Below are 23,201 nucleotides of genomic sequence, written 5' to 3'. Positions count from 1 at the left end.
CATAAGATCCTATAGTTTTCCTCCCCAGTTTTCATGTTTTTGACCACTGAATTGGAGGAGGTGGGCAAAGAGTCTTTAATTTTATCTCTAATCTACTTTTGTTAAAAGAGGCTATATTGGAGGGGGCAGGTATAACAAAATTCATAAATGTTTAAATGTTGCCTGAGTTCCAGTAGCCAATTCAGACTCTTGTCTCAGTGTGGCAGTGTCACATATCCTGTCTCAAGTCTGACTTGACACGATTCATTTGTGTGCTCTTCACTGTGCCTACCTACCTCAAAACCTAAAACTATACTTTTCTCTTCTTTAATCTCCTATCCTCATTTCTTTGCTTTCAGCCACTAGTCTCTCCCCCAATTTCCCCCTTTTATTTCCTGCCTAGAATTCCAAACTTCTGTGTGTGTGTGTGTGTGTGTGTGTGTGTGTGTGTGTGTGTGTGTGTTTTTAGGGGGGGAGGGTTGTTTATTTGTTTGTTTGTTTTGGTGGGGTAGGGATTGGGGGGGAGTAGGATTCTGGCCATTACCACACAGTAAGACCAAAGGGGCCACTGTTTCTTAGTACACTGACGGGTGACAGAGACCCAACTAATGTCCTCCAAAACAGAGTGTACCTGAAGCCCCTGTGTCACTGAAAAAAATTCCCAAGTGGGGAAACACCTGCCCATATGCCCCATATCCATACTCATCTGGGTGTTAATCTCCTGCATCTCAGTCTGTGGACATTGCAGACCAGAGGATCAATATTTCCTAACGTGAGCCCTTCAGACACCAAGTCACCATGTTTTCCAGAGTCTATGCACATGAATCCTTCCCATTCTTTTTCCATCCTTATTAATGTCTTCAAGACCTACCTCTCTTTCCTTCCCTTTTCTGTCAGCACAGACCGGAAATGCATCAGGTATCTCAGGCCTTCCCCTCCAGATATTCCATGGCAAATTTAGAATTGGTAGGTACACCAGAACGTGATCACAGTTAAGTAGTTTGCCTAAAGCTCCAAATTCCTGGCAAAGGAGTCTTGAATGTACAGAAGAGCAAAGGTCCTTGTTGTAGTTTACTAATGCTGCCAGAATGCAAAACACCAGAAACAGACTGGCTTTTATAAAGGGAGTTTATTTGGTTACACAGTTACAGTCTTAAGGCCATAAAGTGTCCAAGGTAACACATCAGCAACCTGGTACCTTCACTGGAGGATGGCCAATGGTGTCGAAAAACCTCTGTTAGCTGGGAAGGCACGTAGCTGGCGTCTGCTCCAAAGTTGTGGTTTCAAAATGGCTTTCTCCCAGGACGTTCCTCTCTAGGCTGCAGTTCCTCAAAAATGTCACTTTTAGTTGCACTTGGGATATTTGTCCCAAAAAAAGGAAAAAGAAGTAAAAAGGAAAAGAACAACCCATTACTTTGTATTTGAATTATATCTGTGGCTAGAGAATAAATGAGCAGAGAATAACTCACTAAACTTTGAGCCCTTGATAGTCAGTGAATTAATGTTGAAAATGTGTTAGTCTTTATATTAATGCACTATTGTGTTAATTTAGAAAGGTATCAAATTGAACATGACTGTTATACTATATTGTATAACAGAAAACAATTCATTTGCATTGCATATATGACAAATTTGAAATTGAAGGAGTAAGATGAAATTGTTGGTGTCTATTGAGTAAGCCTTTCTAAATGACCTAAGTATACCAGCCTGTTTCATCTCCTTGAAATCAAACCTACTTAATTTCTATTTCTTTTTTAAGAGGACCATTCTACACATCTCCTAAGTTTAACAATTTTTACCTGTTTTAATTGTTCTCCATTATTGTCATAATATGGATATTAGATCTGTGGTGTAGAATGCATCATATGACAGCTGTTTTTCTGAAAAAAGTCCTTTATCCAGAGACCTTAGTGGATTTTTACATTCTGTAGCCTTAACTGCTTTTTCAAAAGACTCATATAAATGCATGTTGTTGGAAGATCTCAAAAAAAGGCTAAATGGAAGTGATGAAATTTCTTTGTAAACGACATAAATGTAATATAAAAATTTTGTTGTAAATATTGCTAGTGAATACTTTAATTCCAACAAAATAGAATGGGTTTTAAATCCTGTCATGATAAAGTTATTGGAAAAAAGTCTAACTATAGTGGAACTTCTTCAGACTATTCTTCAGACTATTCCATTATCTGTAATGGAATTTCTCATTATTTATATCAGAATAGAAAATCTATATTAAAAATACTCTCATTTTTTGAAAAAATAATTAACATTTAAAATAGGGTCTAAATGTCTATTTATTTGCCCCTATTATTAATCCTAAAGCTACACATATATTTAGTATGCATCTAAGGGGCTCTGTCTGGGTCACAGGTGGTCATAGCAGAATGATATAATCAGAAGAGTTCCAATAGAATTTTATTCAAGCCCCAGTTCTGCCACTTACTTAGTGTGAGGCCTGAGAGAATACACATGATATTTTGGTGTTTAAAAGGGGAGAGGTTCAAAAGTAAATGTAGTGGAACAAGCATATAGTAGCGAATAAAACACCTGATTAGATTCTGGTCTCCTCTCTGTTGCTAATAAGCTGTGTATTAGTTTTTTATGGCTGATGTAACAACTTTCCACAAACTTAACAGCTTAAGTTAAGTTACTGTTGGTCTGTTGGCAATGGATTTTCTCCATTTTTGTTTATATGAAAAAAGTATTTTGCTTTTGTTTTCAAAGGTTCTTTTTTTCCTAGGTAAGAATTCTAGATTGGCAGGTTTTTGTTGTTATTGTTGTTGTTTTTTTGTTTTTTTGTTTTTTTTGCTTTCAGAATTTTAAACATGTCTCTTCACTGTCTTCTAGCTTGCATAGTTTCTAACAAAAAGTTACTTTTATTCTTTTATTTGTACATATGTGTTCTTTTTTTTCTCTGGGTGTTTCTAAGATTTTGTCTGTATCATTGGTTTTTGGTAATTTGATTATAATGAGCCTTGGTATGATTTTCTTTAGGCTTATTCTTTTTTTTCCCCCGAGACCATAAGTGCATGTATGTTAGATGACATGATACTGTGCTCTGGTCACTGATCAGAACTCAAAGACTTCAGGGACATCTCAGCAGGTCACTGAAGCTCACTCTCTGTGTAACTCCCTCTTTCCAGTACTTTACCGCAATTTCTCAACACCTTGGCCATCACAAACTCTGTCTACTCCACTCAGCGAGTCCACCCAGCTCTGTCTGAGTTTGCCCTCTGTACACTGCAGACTGGAAGCTGCCTTTAGGCAGTAAGTGGGTGCAGAGAGCTCCCCTTGTTTCTTTTCTCAGGGGTCTGAGTTTGGGCTGCCTGTTGACTGGTATCTGAAAATCCTTGTATGTTACATTTTGTCCACTGTTCTAGTTGTTTAAGGTAAGAGGGTAAATCTGGTTCTTGTAACTAAATTTTGGCCGAAAGCAGAAATCCTAAACTATATGATCTTTAGCAGTTTCAATGCCTAATGGCTTCATGATTCCATAAAGCTAAAAGAGAGGAATGAGGATTATGAAAATAAAAGAGGAAAAAATTGCTCCTTTCCATTCAAGGTACACACACCAAGAATTCCATCCAGGAACATAAATATCCCCCAATATGCATAGTCTATGCTGTAAAAGCCTCAGGGACAACCCTAAATCTTCATTTAAAAAAACTGCCAGTGTGTTCGTCTATTTGAAATTACATTATGAATAGTGGTTTCTTTTTTTCCAAAAAAAAAAAAAATGCTGTTGCATTTTGCCTTTTTTTTTTTTTTTTTTTTTTTTTTTGGAGGGGGTTGTTGAATAGGTAATATAAGCACATGGTGTAAAAATTCAGAAGCTGTACAAAAAATTATATAGTAAAAATTAAGTCTTCCTTCCTTGCCTTTGTTTTGGCCACCTAGTTTCCCTCACAGAATTAACCACCAGAACCAGTTTCTTGTGTATCCTTCCAAAGATTTACGATGCATAGACAAGTTGTTTCTTTCCTTACATATTGCTCTATACATTTCCTTTTTGCTTTGACATGTATCTTAGACGTCATTCCATCTTCTGATTCGATAACATTCCTTTGATATTAGAGCTGCATAGTATTTCATTATATAGATTAGCTTTCTTTTTGATGAATACCTTATTGATGGACATTTAAATTGTTTCTGCTTTTTTGCTATTACAGAAAGTATATTACAGATAATATCCTTGTTCATGCCAGTCATTTGATACATAGTGGATGTATGTATGTAGAATAAAATCTTACAAGTGAAATTGCTGAGTTAAAGGGTAATTTTGTAATTTGGATTCATTGCACTTCACAAAGGTTCTATCAGTTTATACTCCCACCTGCAGTGCAAGAGAGTGCTCACTCAAATTTGAATGGACATTTATAAAAACTTATATTCAATATATCTTATTCCCATGATGCCTATTTGTTGAAAGAGATCTTAGTTCTATAAAAACATTCCCTTTGACCACTATAATCTGAAAGATCTCTACTTTCTACAGTCCAGCTTTTGTTGCCCTTGTTTCTATAAACCCCTGCTTAGCATTACCATTTTCCTGCTGCTAATTAGTGGCTTTCAATCTTAACTTTAGCTGCCCATTAGAATCTCCTAGGGGTCTTTTAGAAACCTCAATGCCCAGGCTGTATCCCAGATCAATTAAATCATTCTCTGAGGATGGGACCCATGGCAAGAATGATTTGTTGTAGAACTTGTAACTTATTTTTATGGACTTACACCTTCTCTCTCCTTTTACTCTACCCTGCGCTTGGTGGAGGGGACAAAGGAGAGATACTGACAACCTGAGAGGTAGTTCTAAAATTGTGTCATGTAGCTGCAAAAGAGAAAACTCCATAAGCCATATTTTAGCATTTTCCAAATAAGCTAATAAGAAAATATGCATAGCATATCGGTAGAGTGTGAATTTTATAGTGGCTCAGCTCTTGGCTCCAAAACTTATCAGCTCTTTGACCTTGGGCAACATATTTTATCCATCAGTTTCCTCGTAGATAACACAGGGGTAATTAAAAAAACCTACCTGAGAAGGTTGGCTTAAGAATGCAAAGCATATAAAAGCACACAGCACTCATGTTAGTACATAGTACACCATAAGCTCATGATACCTGTTAACTGCCATATTATTATCCCAATGATTATAATCTTTCATTGATCTAGTAACATTAAAAAATGGGTAGCCTTGAAAAGGAGAATGTTCTAAACAACAGGGTTTAGCTTTTAAAAAAGTAAGTGCTGGGACTCTGGCAGAGTATTTTAAATGTCACTTTGCCCTTCTCCTTTCACATTTCATGTGTATTAAGCCTGTACCTTCACAAAGTACAGAAATCTAGGTGTCTTTTTCCCCCAGACCCTAGAGCTGCCCTACCTTTTGTCTCTTTGGCCTGGCCCAGTTTTCCCCACCAGAGCCCTTGCTGATCTTTGTACTTGGCCTCACTCTAACCAGGGCCTCTCCTGCTACCACTGTCTTCCCTCAGCCTTCTCTTCTCACTGGCCATTTACAGAACATTGCCAAGCCAATCAGGATTCCTTTTCCTTTTACAATTGGTGAACATAAATAGGTTGTAATATTTGGTTCTTCTTGGCTGTTTTTGTCATTACTTGTTCAAGTGGCCCAAGACTTTTTTCTTTTTCTGAAGAACTTGAGCATCTGGTCTTAGCTTCTGCAATACAAAAATATTCTTTATAATGAAAACCACCTTTTAATCATCTTTTTAATAATATGAGGTATAATCAAAAAGGTCAAATACCATAAACCTCTCTAACCTTGGACTATTTGAAATGTTTTAACAAAACTGTTTTCAAAGCTTAGCGGAGGCTACTTATTAACACAATGTTCATTTCAACCCGTTTTTCCTTAAACCAAAATATTTGGGCAGACACTTGATTACCCTTGAAAAGAGACTTGGCTCACTCAAGAGTGAGTTCGGTTTTTCTTCTTTAATCATCTGCCATCCCTCCAATATAAAGATGCTCATCTCTCTTCCAAAGATACATTGTTCATTCCTGGGAGAGTTCTATTTCTTCAAGAGAGCACCCATAATCCACACTCATCTCCATATAACCATAATGAATTTGGCGAGCACACAGACCTCTCCTTTAGAAAAGTGCCGTCTTATCAAATCACCTCTCCATCACCACCACCACCCTGAACCCTACCCTTCCACCTCTTCACCCCCAACAACAGCCCAGGTATCCAGAATGGGAAACAGACTGGCCTTCTCTCTCTTCCCTACCACCCAGACTTCCCATGTCCTGCTTTGCACCCTCCCTGTTTCCTTCTTTCTATCTCGGGCAGCCTTTCTCTCCTTCTTGTGCATCTTCTCCCTTTAATCATCTCTCCTGACTATATACCAAAGAAAATTCTCTCTGCAAGTCTCTTACTGGTTTTCTCTATATATATATATTCATTCTATATGTAAATGCACAAAGCTCCTAATCATGACTTCTAAAAGTTAAAATGGTGCTGATGATACAACAGAATTCTAAGTGAAATGTGACCCAACTAATGACCCTATGTCCCAAATGCTAAGGTCCCTCCAAAGGACACAACACACCTTCTCTTGTTTCTCCTATTGATCCTTGTTTAAGCCCCTCCATTCAAGATTAAAACAAAACAAGCTGTATTTAATTTTTTGTTTTATTTAATGAATTACAGCACATTATTTATTTCATCAGTTCATGGAGTTTTGATGCCTAGCACAAGGCCCCCAGAACCTTGCATGTAGTAATAGGTGTTCCATAAATGTTTACAAATCAGTTATGAGTTACTTAGTCTTTAAGGGCTGTTTGGGAATGTAACCACAATTTATACAGCACTACTCCTTCTGAAAATGTATTCCAAATTCGAACCACTGACATTGCTCTTTGAAGACTGGAGTGTCTGCCTAGACACTAATATCTCAGGATTGGGAATTCCCTCCTGCCTTGTACCTACCTTCCATATCAGATACAACTCTATCCTGTGCATAATATATTTAACCAATAAATACCTACTGCGTGAATGATGACTGCAAGCCTCTTTCTCACTATCCTCTCAGAATAATATCACCTTAACATAATGAAAATTCTCCAGCTCCCCACTCTCAAATGTCTCCTGACTCTAACTCCTCTCCAACACTACATACACTATAGTAAAATTTCACATCTCTGTTGTCTCTCTTGCATCCTTGGTTGTATTTCAGGAGGTCACTGATATTATTTCAGCCAGTTTAAGACACAAGATTAATCCAGCCCCTCAGAACAATATGTGAAGAAAATCCTTCTTATTTCCAAGTACACTGACTTTGCAAATTGTGTTAAAGATTAGGAGAACAAAGAGAGCTTTCTTAGTCCTGAGTAAGTAAGTCACGTATTTGGTGAAGTTTTATAGGGGTGTTATTTGATATTTCTTGAGATAGATTTCCAAGTGCTTTTAACCCAGAGTACTCTATATCTATATAAAATAGGGATCATTCCAACTGGGTTGCATTAGCAGCACTCCAAAGCGAGGGCCCCACACTTTAGAGGACCCAGCTCTGGCCCCTTCTCTGGCTTCATCCCTCCCAATGAAGCAGAGGGTTTGTGGATGCCAAGAGAATGTATAGATCTGGAGCCAAATGGGGTCTCCAGAACCTTCGTAGGGTCTCTTCCCCAGGTCCATCCTCCCAAAGCAGACAGTGCTGCCAAAACAGGGCATATCTCTAAGTCAAAGGAGTGGCAGGGGCAGAGGATGATTGGTAGATAGAGATCAAACTTGAGGGCTAGGGTACCCTCATATATGTAAGGCGCCTCAAAGTTTGGAATGAATCTGAGGATAGCAAGAAATGACAGGGAAAGGTGCCTAGGCCAGGGGTCGGCGACTGACTCAACCCATGTCACCATGTTCCAGGGCAGAACTTGGGGTAGTCCAAGAGTATAAATTTGCACCTGGTCTTCCAGGTTGCTATGAAGGTATTTTGTTAAGGTTGGAAGATGGAACATATTTTATTTAACAGTTTGCTGTGTTTATAACTTTAACCAGTTAGACAAATGGAATGTGAGCTTCTTTTTTACTCTTGCCCTGCAGATGTTAAAGGTAGGCCTGACTCTGAGGGCAACAAGTGGCATAGTGTTCAAGGAATGTTAATTCCACATTTTATCATCTATACCTCTCTTCCTTCTGTGCCCTTGGCCTCCCCATCTCTGCATGTGACTCAAGGCCTAGTTTTTGTGGTATGACATTGACATAACATGGCCTCTTGTCTCCTCCCTCTCTCCCACCCCCCATCCTCTTTCCTTGTTCAGCTGAAATAAATCTCTCCCTCCTCTGAACTTCCAAATAATTTATCTTAACCCTCTTTTATAGCAAAGAGTTACTTTTCATCCTGTAAGCATTTGTGTTCATGCTTTATCTCCCCTACTGGATGGCAGGATTTGTTTCTGATCCATCCTTATTTCCTGCCTCTACCTTGCATGAAATAGATGCTCAGTAAATATTTATTTAGTACTATCAGTCTGAGAAAACCAAAAAACCAAAATGACTGTGATGAAACTCATTCATTTATTCACGTTTACATATGTAACTCTTTTAAAAATACAAAATAAAACACCATAGTGGGGGGCGGGGCAAGATGGCAGACTGGTGAGCTGTATGTTTTAGTTACTCCTCCAGGAAAGTAGGTAAAAAGCCAGGAACTGCGTGGACTGGACACCACAGAGCAATCTGTCTTTGGGCATACTTCATACAACACTCATGAAAACGTGGAACTGCTGAGATCAGCGAAATCTGTAAGTTTTTGCGGCCAGGGGACCCGCGCCCCTCCCTGCCAGGCTCAGTCCCGGGGGAGGAGGGGCTGTCAGCTCCAGGAAGGAGAAGGGAGAATTGCAGTGGCTGCTCTTACCGGAAACTCATTCTACTGATTCAAACTCCAACCATAGATAGACTGAGGCCAGACACCAGAGACTCTGAGAGCAGCCAGCCCAGCAGAGAGGAGACAGGCATAGAAAAAAAACAACACGAAAAACTCCAAAATAAAAGCAGAGGATTTTTGGAGTTCTGGTGAACACAGAAAGGGGAAGGGCGGAGATCAGGCCTTGAGGCGCATATGCAAATCCCGAAGCAAGGCTGATCTCTCTGCCCTGGGCACCTTTCCTTAATGGCCCTGGTTGCTTTGTCTATTAGCATTTCAATAACCCATTAGATCTCTGAGGAGGGCCGTTTTTTGTTTTTTTGTTTTTTTTTTTTTTGTTTTTTTTTTTTAAATCCTTTTTGCTTTTTCTAAAACAATTACTCTAAGAAGCTCAATACAGAAAGCTTCAAAGAATTCAAATTTGGGCACGTCAAGTCAAGAGCAGAACTAAGAGAGCTCTGAGACAAAAGGCAATAATCCAGTGGCTGAGAAAATTCACTAAACAACACAACTTCCCAAGAAAAGGGGGGTGTCCGCTCACAGCCACCATCCTGGTGGACAGGAAACACTCCTGCCCATCGCCAGCCCCATAGCCCAGAGCTGCCCCAGACAACCCAGTGTGACGGAAGTGCTTCAAATAACAGGCACACACTACAAAACTGGGCGTGGACATTAGCCTTCCCTGCAACCTCAGCTGAATGTCCCAGAGCTGGGAAGGGGGAGCAGTGTGAATTAACAGAGCCCCATTCAGCCATCATTTGAGCAGACTGGGAGCCTCACAACACAGCCCAGCAGCCCAGAACTGCCCTGGGGGGACGGCACTCACCTGCGACATAGCACAGTCATCCCTCAACAGAGGACCCGGGGTGCACAGCCTGGAAGAGGGGCCCACTTGCAAGTCTCAGGAGCCATACGCCAATACCAAAGACTTGTGGGTCAGTGGCAGAGACAAACTGTGGCAGGACTGAACTGAAGGATTAGACTATTGCAGTAGCTTTAAAACTCTAGGATCATCAGGGAGATTTGATTGTTAGGGCCACCCCCCCTCCCCGACTGCCCAGAAACACGCCCCACATACAGGGCAGGCAACACCAACTACACACGCAAGCTTGGGACACCAATTGGGCCCCACAAGACTCACTCCCCCACTCACCAAAAAGGCTAAGCAGGGGAGATCTGGCTTGTGGAGAACAGGTGGCTCGTGGACGCCACCTGCTGGTTAGCTAGAGAAAGTGTACTCCACGAAGCTGTAGATCTGATAAATTAGAGATAAGGACTTCAACTGGTCTACAAACCCTAAAAGAACCCTATCAAGGTCAGCAAATGCCACGAGGCCAAAAACAACAGAAAATTATAAAGCATATGAAAAAACCAGACGATATGGATAACCCAAGCCCAAGCACCCAAATCAAAAGACCAGAAGAGACACACCTAGAGCAGCTACTCAAAGAACTAAAGATGAACAATGAGACCCTAGTACGGGATATGAAGGAAATCAAGAAGACCCTAGAAGAGCATAAAGAAGACATTGCAAGACTAAATAAAAAAATGGATGATCTTATGGAAATTAAAGAAACTGTTGACCAAATTAAAAAGATTCTGGACACTCATAGTACAAGACTAGAGGAAGTTGAACAACGAATCAGTGACCTGGAAGATGACAGAATGGAAAATGAAAACATAAAAGAAAGAATGGGGAAAAAAATTGAAAAACTCGAAATGGACCTCAGGGATATGATAGATAATATGAAACGTCCGAATATAAGACTCATTGGTGTCCCAGAAGGGGAAGAAAAGGGTAAAGGTCTAGGAAGAGTATTCAAAGAAATTGTTGGGGAAAACTTCCCAAATCTTCTAAACAACATAAATACACAAATCATAAATGCTCAGCGAACTCCAAATAGAATAAATCCAAAAAAACCCACTCCGAGACATATACTGATCACACTGTCAAACATAGAAGAGAAGGAGCAAGTTCTGAAAGCAGCAAGAGAAAAGCAATTCACCACATACAAAGGAAACAGCATAAGACTAAGTAGTGACTACTCAGCAGCCACCATGGAGGCGAGAAGGCATTGGCACGATATATTTAAAATTCTGAGTGAGAGGAATTTCCAGCCAAGAATACTTTATCCAGCAAAGCTCTCCTTCAAATTTGAGGGAGAGCTTAAATTTTTCACAGACAAAGAAATGCTGAGAGAATTTGCTAACAAGAGACCTGCCCTACTGGAGATACTAAAGGGAGCCCTACAGACAGAGAAACAAAGACAGGACAGAGAGACTTGGAGAAAGGTTCAGTACTAAAGAGATTCGGTATGGGTACAATAAAGGATATTAATAGAGAGAGGGAAAAATATGGCAAACATAATCCAAAGGATAAGATGGCCGATTCAAGAAATGCCTTCACGGTTTTAACGTTGAATGTAAATGGATTAAACTCCCCAATTAAAAGATATAGATTCGCAGAATGGATCAAAAAAAATGAACCATCAATATGTTGCATACAAGAGACTCATCTTAGACACAGGGACACAAAGAAACTGAAAGTGAAAGGATGGAAAAAAATATTTCATGCAAGCTACAGCCAAAAGAAAGCAGGTGTAGCAATATTAATCTCAGATAAAATAGACTTCAAATGCAGGGATGTTTTGAGAGACAAAGAAGGCCACTACATACTAATAAAAGGGGCAATTCAGCAAGAAGAAATAACAATCGTAAATGTCTATGCACCCAATCAAGGTGCCACAAAATACATGAGAGAAACATTGGCAAAACTAAAGGAAGCAATTGATGTTTCCACAATAATTGTGGGAGACTTCAACACATCACTCTCTCCTATAGATAGATCAACCAGACAGAAGACCAATAAGGAAATTGAAAACCTAAACAATCTGATAAATGAATTAGATTTAACAGACATCTACAGGACATTACATCCCAAATCACCAGGATACACATACTTTTCTAGTGCTCACGGAACTTTCTCCAGAATAGATCATATGCTGGGACATAAAACAAGCCTCAATAAATTTAAAAAGATTGAAATTATTCAAAGCACATTCTCTGACCACAATGGAATACAATTAGAAGTCAATAACCATCAGAGACTTAGAAAATTCACAAATACCTGGAGGTTAAACAACACACTCCTAAACAATCAGTGGGTTAAAGAAGAAATAGCAAGAGAAATTGCTAAATATATAGAGACGAATGAAAATGAGAACACAACATACCAAAACCTATGGGATGCAGCAAAAGCAGTGCTAAGGGGGAAATTTATAGCACTAAACGCATATATTAAAAGGAAGAAAGAGCCAAAATCAAAGAACTAATGGATCAACTGAAGAAGCTAGAAAATGAACAGCAAACCAATCCTAAACCAAGTACAAGAAAAGAAATAACAAGGATTAAAGCAGAAATAAATGACATAGAGAACAAAAAAAACAATAGAGAGGATAAATATCACCAAAAGTTGGTTCTTTGAGAAGATCAACAAGATTGACAAGCCCCTAGCTAGACTGACAAAATCAAAAAGAGAGAAGACCCATATAAACAAAATAATGAATGAAAAAGGTGACATAACTGCAGATCCTGAAGAAATTAAAAAAATTATAAGAGGATATTATGAACAACTGTATGGCAACAAACTGGATAATGTAGAAGAAATGGACAATTTCCTGGAAACATATGAACAACCTAGACTGACCAGAGAAGAAATAGAAGACCTCAACCAACCCATCACAAGCAAAGAGATCCAATCAGTCATCAAAAATCTTCCCACAAATAAATGCCCAGGGCCAGATGGCTTCACAGGGGAATTCTACCAAACTTTCCAGAAAGAACTGACACCAATCTTACTCAAACTCTTTCAAAACATTGAAAAAAATGGAACACTACCTAACTCATTTTATGAAGCTAACATCAATCTAATACCAAAACCAGGCAAAGATGCTACAAAAAAGGAAAACTACCGGCCAATCTCCCTAATGAATATAGATGCAAAAATCCTCAACAAAATACTTGCAAATCGAATCCAAAGACACATTAAAAAAATCATACACCATGACCAAGTGGGGTTCATTCCAGGCATGCAAGGATGGTTCAACATAAGAAAAACAATCAATGTATTACAACACATTAAAAACTCGAAAGGGAAAAATCAATTGATCATCTCAATAGATGCTGAAAAAGCATTTGACAAAATCCAACATCCGTTTTTGATAAAAACACTTCAAAAGGTAGGAATTGAAGGAAACTTCCTCAACATGATAAAGAGCATATATGAAAAACCCACAGCCAGCATAGTACTCAATGGTGAGAGACTGAAAGCCTTCCCTCTAAGATCAGGAACAAGACAAGGATGCCCGCTGTCACCACTGTTATTCAACATTGTGCTGGAAGTGCTAGCCAGGGCAATCCGGCAAGACAAAGAAATAAAAGGCATCCAAATTGGAAAAGAAGAAGTAAAACTGTCATTGTTTGCAGATGATATGATCTTATATCTAGAAAACCCTGAGAAATCAACGATACACCTACTAGAGCTAATAAACAAATTTAGCAAAGTAGCGGGATACAAGATTAATGCACATAAGTCAGTAATGTTTCTATATGCTAGAAATGAACAAACTGAAGAGACACTCAAGAAAAAGATACCATTTTCAATAGCAACTAAAAAAATCAAGTACCTAGGAATCAACTTAACCAAAGATGTAAAAGACCTATACAAAGAAAACTACATAACTCTACTAAAAGAAATAGAAGGGGACCTTAAAAGATGGAAAAATATTCCATGTTCATGGATAGGAAGGCTAAATGTCATTAAGATGTCAATTCTACCCAAACTCATCTACAGATTCAATGCAATCCCAATCAAAATTCCAACAACCTACTTTGCAGACTTGGAAAAGCTAGTTATCAAATTTATTTGGAAAGGGAAGATGCCTCGAATTGCTAAAGACACTTTAAAAAAGAAAAACGAAGTGGGAGGACTTACACTCCCTGACTTTGAAGCTTATTATAAAGCCACAGTTGCCAAAACAGCATGGTACTGGCACAAAGATAGACATATAGATCAATGGAATCGAATTGAGAATTCAGAGATAGACCCTCAGATCTATGGCCGACTGATCTTTGATAAGGCCCCCAAAGTCACCGAACTGAGCCATAATGGTCTTTTCAACAAATGGGGCTGGGAGAGTTGGATATCCATATCCAAAAGAATGAAAGAGGACCCCTACCTCACCCCCTACACAAAAATTAACTCAAAATGGACCAAAGATCTCAATATAAAAGAAAGTACCATTAAACTCCTAGAAGATAATGTAGGAAAACATCTTCAAGACCTTGTATTAGGAGGCCACTTCCTAGACTTTACACCCAAAGCACAAGCAACAAAAGAGAAAATAGATAAATGGGAACTCCTCAAGCTTAGAAGTTTCTGCACCTCAAAGGAATTTCTCAAAAAGGTAAAGAGGCAGCCAACTCAATGGGAAAAAATTTTTGGAAACCATGTATCTGACAAAAGACTGATATCTTGCATATACAAAGAAATCCTACAACTCAATGACAATAGTACAGACAGCCCAATTATAAAATGGGCAAAAGATATGAAAAGACAGTTCTCTGAAGAGGAAATACAAATGGCCAAGAAACACATGAAAAAATGTTCAGCTTCACTAGCTATTAGAGAGATGCAAATTAAGACCACAATGAGATACCATCTAACACCGGTTAGAATGGCTGCCATTAAACAAACAGGAAACTACAAATGCTGGAGGGGATGTGGAGAAATTGGAACTCTTATTCATTGTTGGTGGGACTGTATAATGGTTCAGCCACTCTGGAAGTCAGTCTGGCAGTTCCTTAGAAAACTAGAGATAGAGCTACCATTCGATCCAGCGATTGCACTTCTCGGGATATACCCGGAAGATCGGAAAGCAGTGACACGAACAGATATCTGCACGCCAATGTTCATAGCAGCATTATTCACAATTGCCAAGAGATGGAAACAACCCAAATGTCCATCAACAGATGAGTGGATAAATAAAATGTGGTATATACACACGATGGAATACTACGCGGCAGTAAGAAGGAACGATCTGGTGAAACATATGACAACATGGATGAACCTTGAAGACATAATGCTGAGTGAAATAAACCAGGCACAAAAAGAGAAATATTATATGCTACCACTAATGTGAACTTTGAAAAATGTAAAACAAATGGTTTATAATGTAGAATGTAGGGGAACTAGCAGTAGAGAGCAATTAAGGAAGGGGGAACAATAATCCAAGAAGAACAGATAAGCTATTTAACGTTCTGGGGATGCCCAGAAATGACTATGGTCTGTTAATTTCTGATGGATGTAGTAGGAACAAGTTCACTGAAATGTTGCTATAGTATGTAACTTTCTTGGGGTAAAGTAGGAACATGTTGGAAGTTAAGCAGTTATCTTAGGTTAGTTGTCTTTTTCTTACTCCCTTGCTATGGTCTCTTTGAAATGTTCTTTTATTGTATGTTTGTTTTCTTTTTAACTTTTTTTTTCATACAGTTGATTTGAAAAAAGAAGGGAAAGTTAAAAAAAAAAAGAAAAAAGAAAAAAGACAAACAAGGAAAAAAAAAAAAAAAAAAAAAAAAAAACGATGTAGTGCCCCCTTGAGGAGCCTGTGGAGAATGCAGGGGTATTCGCCTACCCCACCTCCATGGTTGCTAACATGACCACAGACATAGGGGACTGGTGGTTTGATGGGTTGAGCCCTCTACCATAAGTTTTACCCTTGGGAAGACGGTTGCTGCAAAGGAGAGGCTAGGCCTCCCTGTATTTGTGCCTAAGAGTCTCCTCCTGAATGCCTCTTTGTTGCTCAGATGTGGCCCTCTCTCTCTGGCTAAGCCAACTTGAAAGGTGAAATCACTGCCCTCCCCCCTACGTGGGATCAGACACCCAGGGAAGTGAATCTCCCTGGCAACGTGGAATATGACTCCCGGGGAGGAATGTAGACCCGGCATCGTGGGATGGAGAACATCTTCTTGACCAAAAGGGGGATGTGAAAGGAAATGAAATAAGCTTCAGTGGCAGAGAGATTCCAAAACGAGCCGAGAGATCACTCTGGTGGGCACTCTTACGCACACTTTAGACAACCTTTTTTAGGTTCTAAAGAATTGGGGTAGCTGGTGGTGGATACCTGAAACTATTAAACTACAACCCAGAACCCATGAATCTCGAAGACAGTTGTATAAAAATGTAGCTTATGAGGGGTGACAGTGGGATTGGGAATGCCATAAGGACCAAACTCCACTTTGTCTAGTTTATGGATCGACGTGTAGAAAAGTAGGGGAAGCAAACAAACAGACAAAGGTACCTAGTGTTCTTTTTTACTTCAATTGCTCTTTTTCACTCTAATTATTATTCTTGTTATTTTTGTGTGTGTGCTAATGAAGGTGTCAGGGATTGATTTAGGTGATGAATGTACAACTATGTAATGGTACTGTAAACAATCGAAAGTACAATTTCTTTTGTATGACTGCGTGGTATGTGAATATATCTCAATAAAATGATGATTAAAAAAAAAAAAAAAAAAAAAAAAACACCATAGTAAGCAATCATGTCTGCAGAACAGAAATTTTTATTTGAATGTGAGTGACATAACCTTCATCAGAAATTCATAAAATACCTCAAATACTGTCATTTCAGGCAGGGAAGGAGAAGGAGGAGGCACTCAATTTTAGCTAAACTTAGCCAAAGTATCATGTTGGAGCCCTTTGTATCTCTAATAAAATTTCACTGGTGGTAGAAAGTTTCCAGGATCATTTCTCCAATGTACATTATCAAACTCCTCACTAAGGAAAAAGACTTTTGGAAACAACATCACCATTTTTTTAAAATAAAATACTGAGTTCAACTCTAAATTTGATTACAATTGGCAGAATACTAGTAATTAATGAAAAAAGAAATAGTATCTGACTTCAGCCTAGAATTTCCTTTGTCCCCCTTCTCTGCTGAGATAATGAAAAGGCACTTATTCTACTAGATGACATTAATAGCAATAATCTTTATGTTCATATTCTAGTTTCCTAAATGTGTGGAGAAAAACAAGCCAGTATTCTACCCAAAACCTCCTAAAACCTTCGCTCCTAACACTTCTTTAAATTCATGGGATCCTATTAACTCTCTAAAAGAAGCCAACATACAAAGAAACCTTGAGAGGTCTCACTGGCTCACATCATACACTCATGATTATACAGGTATGAGTTCACTTTAACATAAGTAAAAGTAACAAAATTTGACTATATGATGAATGCTATTGCAAGCTGTCATCTTCTAATAATTTTTGCTGTTTCTCAATGTAAACACTAATAGAAATTAAGGTGGGTGTAAGTTTCTGTCCATGGGTGGCTGGGAAGTAGGGTTAGTTTTCATTGTATTGGTTTTAATTATATTACAAAGGGAATGGGTAAGCTTTCCTAGAGAAGGTAATTTAAGTGCCATTCTTCATTTACTCTTACAAAATAATAAGACATAATGTTTCCATTAAGGTCTGGGGCCCATGAACCCCCTTGAACTGGATGATTACCACGAAAAGGAGGTAGCAGAGTTAACTGGACAGATAGGATTTGACCCAGAACCTGTAAGTAATTGCAGTCAACTCTCAGTTATTTTAGGGGGAATGTATCCAGGTGCTGGACTCCTACTTGCTTTGCCCACTTTTTACTTGCAGCATGAGTATTGGTGACCAAGCCAAGCTAGCAAAGGGAAAATTTAACTCACTTCAGAAGTTAATGTTGAACAGATTTAAATTGGTTTAGATACACTTTCTCCTCTATTTGGAAGAACAAGAAAGGTGCCTTTTCCTCTTCACAGTCTTGTTTTTACAGATTTCTCCACTATATTACTGGTGCTAAAATAATTACAAAGGAATTGGTTTCCAAAAGTATAAACTATGAATTTAATGAGATTTTTAATAAATTCCCTGAATCTTTACATATCTGTAAATCTTGAACATCACCACTGCTTTTGAAGAAGTAAAGGCTTCCTCCTGATATCCACAATAATTGAGAGTTGGCTGAATTACAATCAAAAGCCAATAAATTCTCTGCACATATCAATAGATATTTCTTAATTGATCATATGAAATGGCCTGAAAGAAATAAATGATCAAGCCTGTTAGCAACAGAAGTTATAATCTGTTGGCTTAATTATGTAAATGAAATGAAATGACCTAATGGTTTGCATATAGATTGTTTTACATGGTGCCTAAAGTTTATCTTCTAAAACTACAAAGTTTTCAAAACAAAACTAATATTTTCAGAAACGTAAATCATGGAAAGACACATAAAAATCAACTGTAATATTATTTCAATATAGGTTTTTTTTTTAGATTGAGTGAAAACATTCATTCTACATTAGATTCAGTATTTTCTAAGGTTATATAAAGTCATAAAACCAGAAGGAGTTCCATAGACTGTTTTTTATCGTTCACTAAAGGGCTTTCACTCTTCATTTGACTTGCAACAAGCATTCTCTAAGGCTAGAAAATATTATATGTATGCTCTGACATTGTCATATGTGTTCAGTAAACTGCCCAGATTTCCACAGATTTAACCCCCCTAAGGTCTAGCCACTCAGGAAGCAGCTTTATCATTTTTACAAAGAAAGACGTGCAGTTATGCAAAGTATGCTTGCCAAATATGTTTTAGGTGAAACAATTGTGCAAGTAAATCAACACTTAAATATTTATTAATGATAAGATAAAATATACCTAAAATAGATTAAAGTTTAAAAGAAAGTTTCAATGAATCTTGCTGGTTTCTGACTAAAACATAAATAATGAATTCTGGAGAAACAGGTTTTAGTGGTAATAAAAATGTGTATGAATTATTTTGTTGTAATAGAATAAAATACAAGTACCAAAATCTGCTTCGTAAATAAAGGGGACACTATCAGATTAGGACATGATAAGCCTTATTCTTTTTTTTTTTTTTTTTATGATTAATTTAACAAAGCATTTCAAAGAGCTGGGTTTTTATTCTTTCCTTCATAGTATCTACCCAAACATGATTAGCTAAAGGTTATAACAAAAGTCTTAATGATTCAGTCCCATGGAAACTCCTCCAACTTCAAACAGATTCCAAAAGAATGTTCCTTAATCTTTTCTTTTTTTTCTAAGTCTAAGGTACAATTATTATTTTTTCATCGCTTTCATTTTAAATTATCTCTGCTATCAGTTCTATCATTGTCATATGTCCATTGTGTTCTGTGTCTGTTTTTTCAACATATTAGTATAAAAATTTTCAAACATACTGAAAAGTTGAAATAATTTTGCAGTTAACAACCATTTACCCACAACTTAGATTCTACTATAAACAACTATACTTGTGTTAACACATGATCTATCCATCTTTCCATCCCTCTATCCATCCACCAGTCCACTTTATTATTTAATGCATTTCAGGGTAAATTGCAGATATTAGTATATTTCACCCCTAAATACTTCAGCATACATATTATTAACCAGAGTCCAATGTTTGTGTGCAGTTTTTTTCTTTTAAGGTAAACTTTACATTCACTGAAATTGTATAAATCTTAAGTGCACACTCACTGAGTTTTGGCAAATGCGTATTGCTTTGTAACCCAAACTCCTATCAAAATGTAGAACATTACCATCATTCCAGAAAGTTCCCTCTTACCCCTTCCCAGTCAACTCCTTCCCTCTTCCCCCACCAGACATACATCCATTAATAGCATTCAGAATACACTCACTGAGTTTGCAGTTAGTTACCAGACATGATTGAGTTAATATCTATAAAACACCTCAAAAAGAAGCCCAGATACAACAAACTCCCTCAGACAGTGTTTCTCAAAGCTTAGTGAGCATATCAACTGCCTTAGAGTTACCTGAGATGCTTGTTTAACATGCAGATTCCTCAGTCCCATTGCAGACCTTCTAAATCACAATCTCAGAGGGTCAGGCCCAGGAATCTCATTTTCTGCCATTTCCAAAAGTCACTCTGATTTAGCCATTGGCCTAATCAAGTCTTTGAGATTTAAATAACTGCACATAACTGTTAATGCCATCTTTTAGTGATGGGCAGAAGTTGTGTTCCAGTTATTGTTTTATGTCTTTGAAAGTTTGAAAGCGAAGAGTTCCTATGTAGAAGAGCTTCTCTATAGCCAAATTAAAATCATGCCCTTTCTATATTAGCAGCAGGGTAAAGGAAAAGAACATTGCAATATGCACTCAGACAGTGAAACTGGGTATGAGTCTTGACCTGCCATTGTGGAAACATCCTTATAATGCAGATTTATGAATTAATTAATTTTCTCCTTCTTATCCCACCACTACAGCAAGAAAAATTCCATCCTGTTCTCAAACCCCCCAGACCTTTGGAAGGACGAATTGCCCGTTTGATTCAGAACCGACGTCCTCTGGAGGCTATTGTCCAGCAAAAAATGCCTTCCTGTCCAGATTGCACCCCTAATGTTTTGTGTACTTTTCATACCTTTATACCCAGTTCTACAGAAATGATGGCACTTAGTGATAACACACAGGCCAGTACAACCCTTAAAAACCAGAAAATTGAAGACAAGATTAAGGAAGAACAAAGCTTACTATCTACTTATACAATACCATCTTGTTACCCAACAAAAGATCTGACTAACATTTATGACATAAAACCATATCCAAAAATTACAGATACTAAAAAGATAGAAGATTTGTGCTGGAGACAGCTGTCATTAAAACCCCAACCTATATCCTACTATAAACCAAACAATTACATTCAGTATGAGCATTTTAAATCTGCCTTGCATGACCCACATACTCTTTATCAAAATTCTGTTAGCCTTAGTAAGCCTCTTAGTTCACAAAATAAACAAGACAAGGAAGATTTAACTTTCAAACATTTTTTCAATAAGCCAGAAGAACATCAGTTGGCCTTGAATATGGAAAATGATGAAGAAATAAAATCTCTTCTGAGCTGGATTCCTAGAGCTGGAGTGGCCAAGCATCACACGAATTTGCTGGAGCTTAAGAATTCTTTTTCAAAAACTGGTGCACGAAATCGTTTCCATAAATCAATTCTAGAAGACCATAAAGACCTCAGGGATAAGGAGCATTCAGGGAGGAAACACCAATTCTGTGGCCATAATTCCTATTATTTCTATAATTGAGATATTCATCCATCCCTTCAAAACCTAGCTTCTTGCAAGAAAAGAAAAAAATATAACAGAATTTCCTTCTTATTGCTGAATTCTGTTTTCTAGAATAAGCCATACTGACCTTGTTAATGAAGTTTATGTTTTCTGGCATTTAAGTTAGGATTTGATCAGAGGAACCCAGAAAAGGTGATGTTCTGACTTCTTGAGAAATTTAACAGTTTAGCAATAAAATATTAGAACTACAGAAATTTGTGGTCTTTAATCTCACCTCGAAATTCTACTCCAAGGAAATTTTCCCAAGCCAGGAGAAGCAATGTGTTCAACAAAGTTTATGTAATCACTGTTTCACAAAAGTGAAAATTTGAAAAAAAAACAAAAATGCCCAATAATTGAGGGATAACTATACTAACTATAGTAGTTAATAAAATAAATATGTGAACACTGTCCCTTTATGTAAATATTTGTACAAAATAACATTAGGTGGAAAAGACATAATTCAAATGTTCATTTAATTGAGGTTTAATACAACTATATTACCTTAATAAAATAAATATGTGGACCCTGTCCTTTTATATAAACATGTGGACAAAATAAGCAGAAAAGACAAAGCCCGAAATGCTTTGCATGCACAAGTCAGATATGTTTCCTTCCCTTTAACCTTCCCATAGAGAAGAGAAACATAACCATTTCTTTTATGCAGATAAAATGATTTTATGAAGTTCTAAAAATGGCTTCAGTTAGTAACTGGTGAGTTCTATTTGTTGCAAGAAAAGATGCTTTAATACCAGTCATTCTAAAGCCAAAAATCACTTTTGGAAGTTGTCCAACCAAGAGTTTAGCTGAACTCCCATATGGAAGTCAACTCATTTAATATGTGAAAAGTACATTGTAAACATCATGGAAAGTTCAGGAAGAATTTCTTAAGACTGCATTGTTGAAATTTCTTAAGCTTGGTTTTTGTTTTTTGTTGTTGTTGTTTTATGACCATGTTATTTGTTTACATCATCTTTAAAGCTGTCCTTAGCCAAAATTATGGAATTTTTCCCAAACTGCATTCTATACAACACTAATGCCAAGAGATTTAGGTTGTATGGAAGTAAAAGGTTACATGACAAAATAATATTGGAGAAAAGAGGCACAACAGAGTCAATCACATGACTTGATAGCAGGGTTCTCCCTATCTTTTAATATGTAAGTATATAGGGAATGTTCTAGGTGACGAGCTAATTTGAACCTTTTATCATAGAGCATATCATTAGACTATAGGTATAGTTTAGTTAGGAGTTTAATTTCATATTTTCCTTTGAGGTGCAGGGGCATAGAATTGTGTTCTGACTGTGGGTGCTTGCTCTGTCCACCTCCATACAGGGGCGACACAGCCTCCCCTTTAGACATTTGTCTTAGTTGTCCTCTTCAACTCCTATACGAGGATGTTAGCCCTACACCTACTACCACTGGTTAGTTAAAGTGAATCAACCCAGCCTTGTTTGATGACAGAATACCTACACTCCAAGTATGAGACAATGAATGCTCATTGCAAGATCAGCATTATCATTCAATGCTCATCAAGAGCTCAAGGTTGAAAACTTTATGGACCTGCCAGGTGAGGGTGATTGATTCTATACATCTAATATCACTCATTCCAAAAAACACTTTAAAACTATTGCAGATTTTCTTGTTTTGTGTTTTTGTTATTGTATTTTGATTTGGTTTTATCCTACACACAAAAGCATAAACTAACCAGATCAAGGGGAATAGGAGGTGAGACATCAGGAACATTTTGGAAAGTAGATGGATGAAAGGTAGATCCTAACAGGCTGAAGACATTAAAACCCTAAACTGGCAGTGAGAAAAGCTTAAAAACAACCTTATTTACACTATAGGATCCTCAAAAGGCTCAGGAACTCAGCACCAGGAGCCTCTGGGTCTGGGAGCAAAATGGAGAGCAGGGGTTTGCTAAATAAGCAGGACTGGGTGGAAGCTGGGATTCTCTCCCCACTCCCCAGTGCTAGGCAACTGCCCTTTCTCACCCTGGCAGAAAACAAATCTTGGAGGTTTGTTTTCTGAAGAAAAACAGGATTTCTGGCATGGTGGTTACCAGGCATAGCTGAGGACTGATTACTGTTCTGAAAACTGGGGGGATAAGTGATTGTATCCATCAGGATCCTAGCAGGAACCACAGAGAAATTCAC

General features: G+C 37.8%; 1 protein-coding gene across 2 annotated transcripts in view; it reads left to right on the top strand.

The window, feature by feature from the left end:
- The window catches only part of C5H7orf31 (chromosome 5 C7orf31 homolog), a 99,235-nt gene extending 77,852 nt beyond the window's left edge, over window positions 1–21,383 (top strand). For both annotated transcript variants that reach the window (XM_037837527.1, XM_037837526.1), the window contains 3 exons: window positions 16,922–17,096; window positions 17,388–17,479; window positions 20,197–21,383. In XM_037837527.1, the coding sequence (XP_037693455.1) occupies window positions 16,922–17,096; window positions 17,388–17,479; window positions 20,197–21,021 (1,092 nt within the window). In that variant the 3' untranslated portion in view covers window positions 21,022–21,383. The remainder of the gene's footprint in view (window positions 1–16,921; window positions 17,097–17,387; window positions 17,480–20,196) is intronic.
- The last annotated feature ends 1,818 nt before the right edge of the window (window positions 21,384–23,201 follow it).

The sequence above is a fragment of the Choloepus didactylus genome, chromosome 5 (assembly GCF_015220235.1).
Source record: "Choloepus didactylus isolate mChoDid1 chromosome 5, mChoDid1.pri, whole genome shotgun sequence".
Lineage (NCBI taxonomy): Eukaryota > Metazoa > Chordata > Mammalia > Pilosa > Megalonychidae > Choloepus > Choloepus didactylus.
Note: the sequence above shows the minus strand (reverse complement) of the source record. Positions and strands in the feature narration are given on the sequence as shown.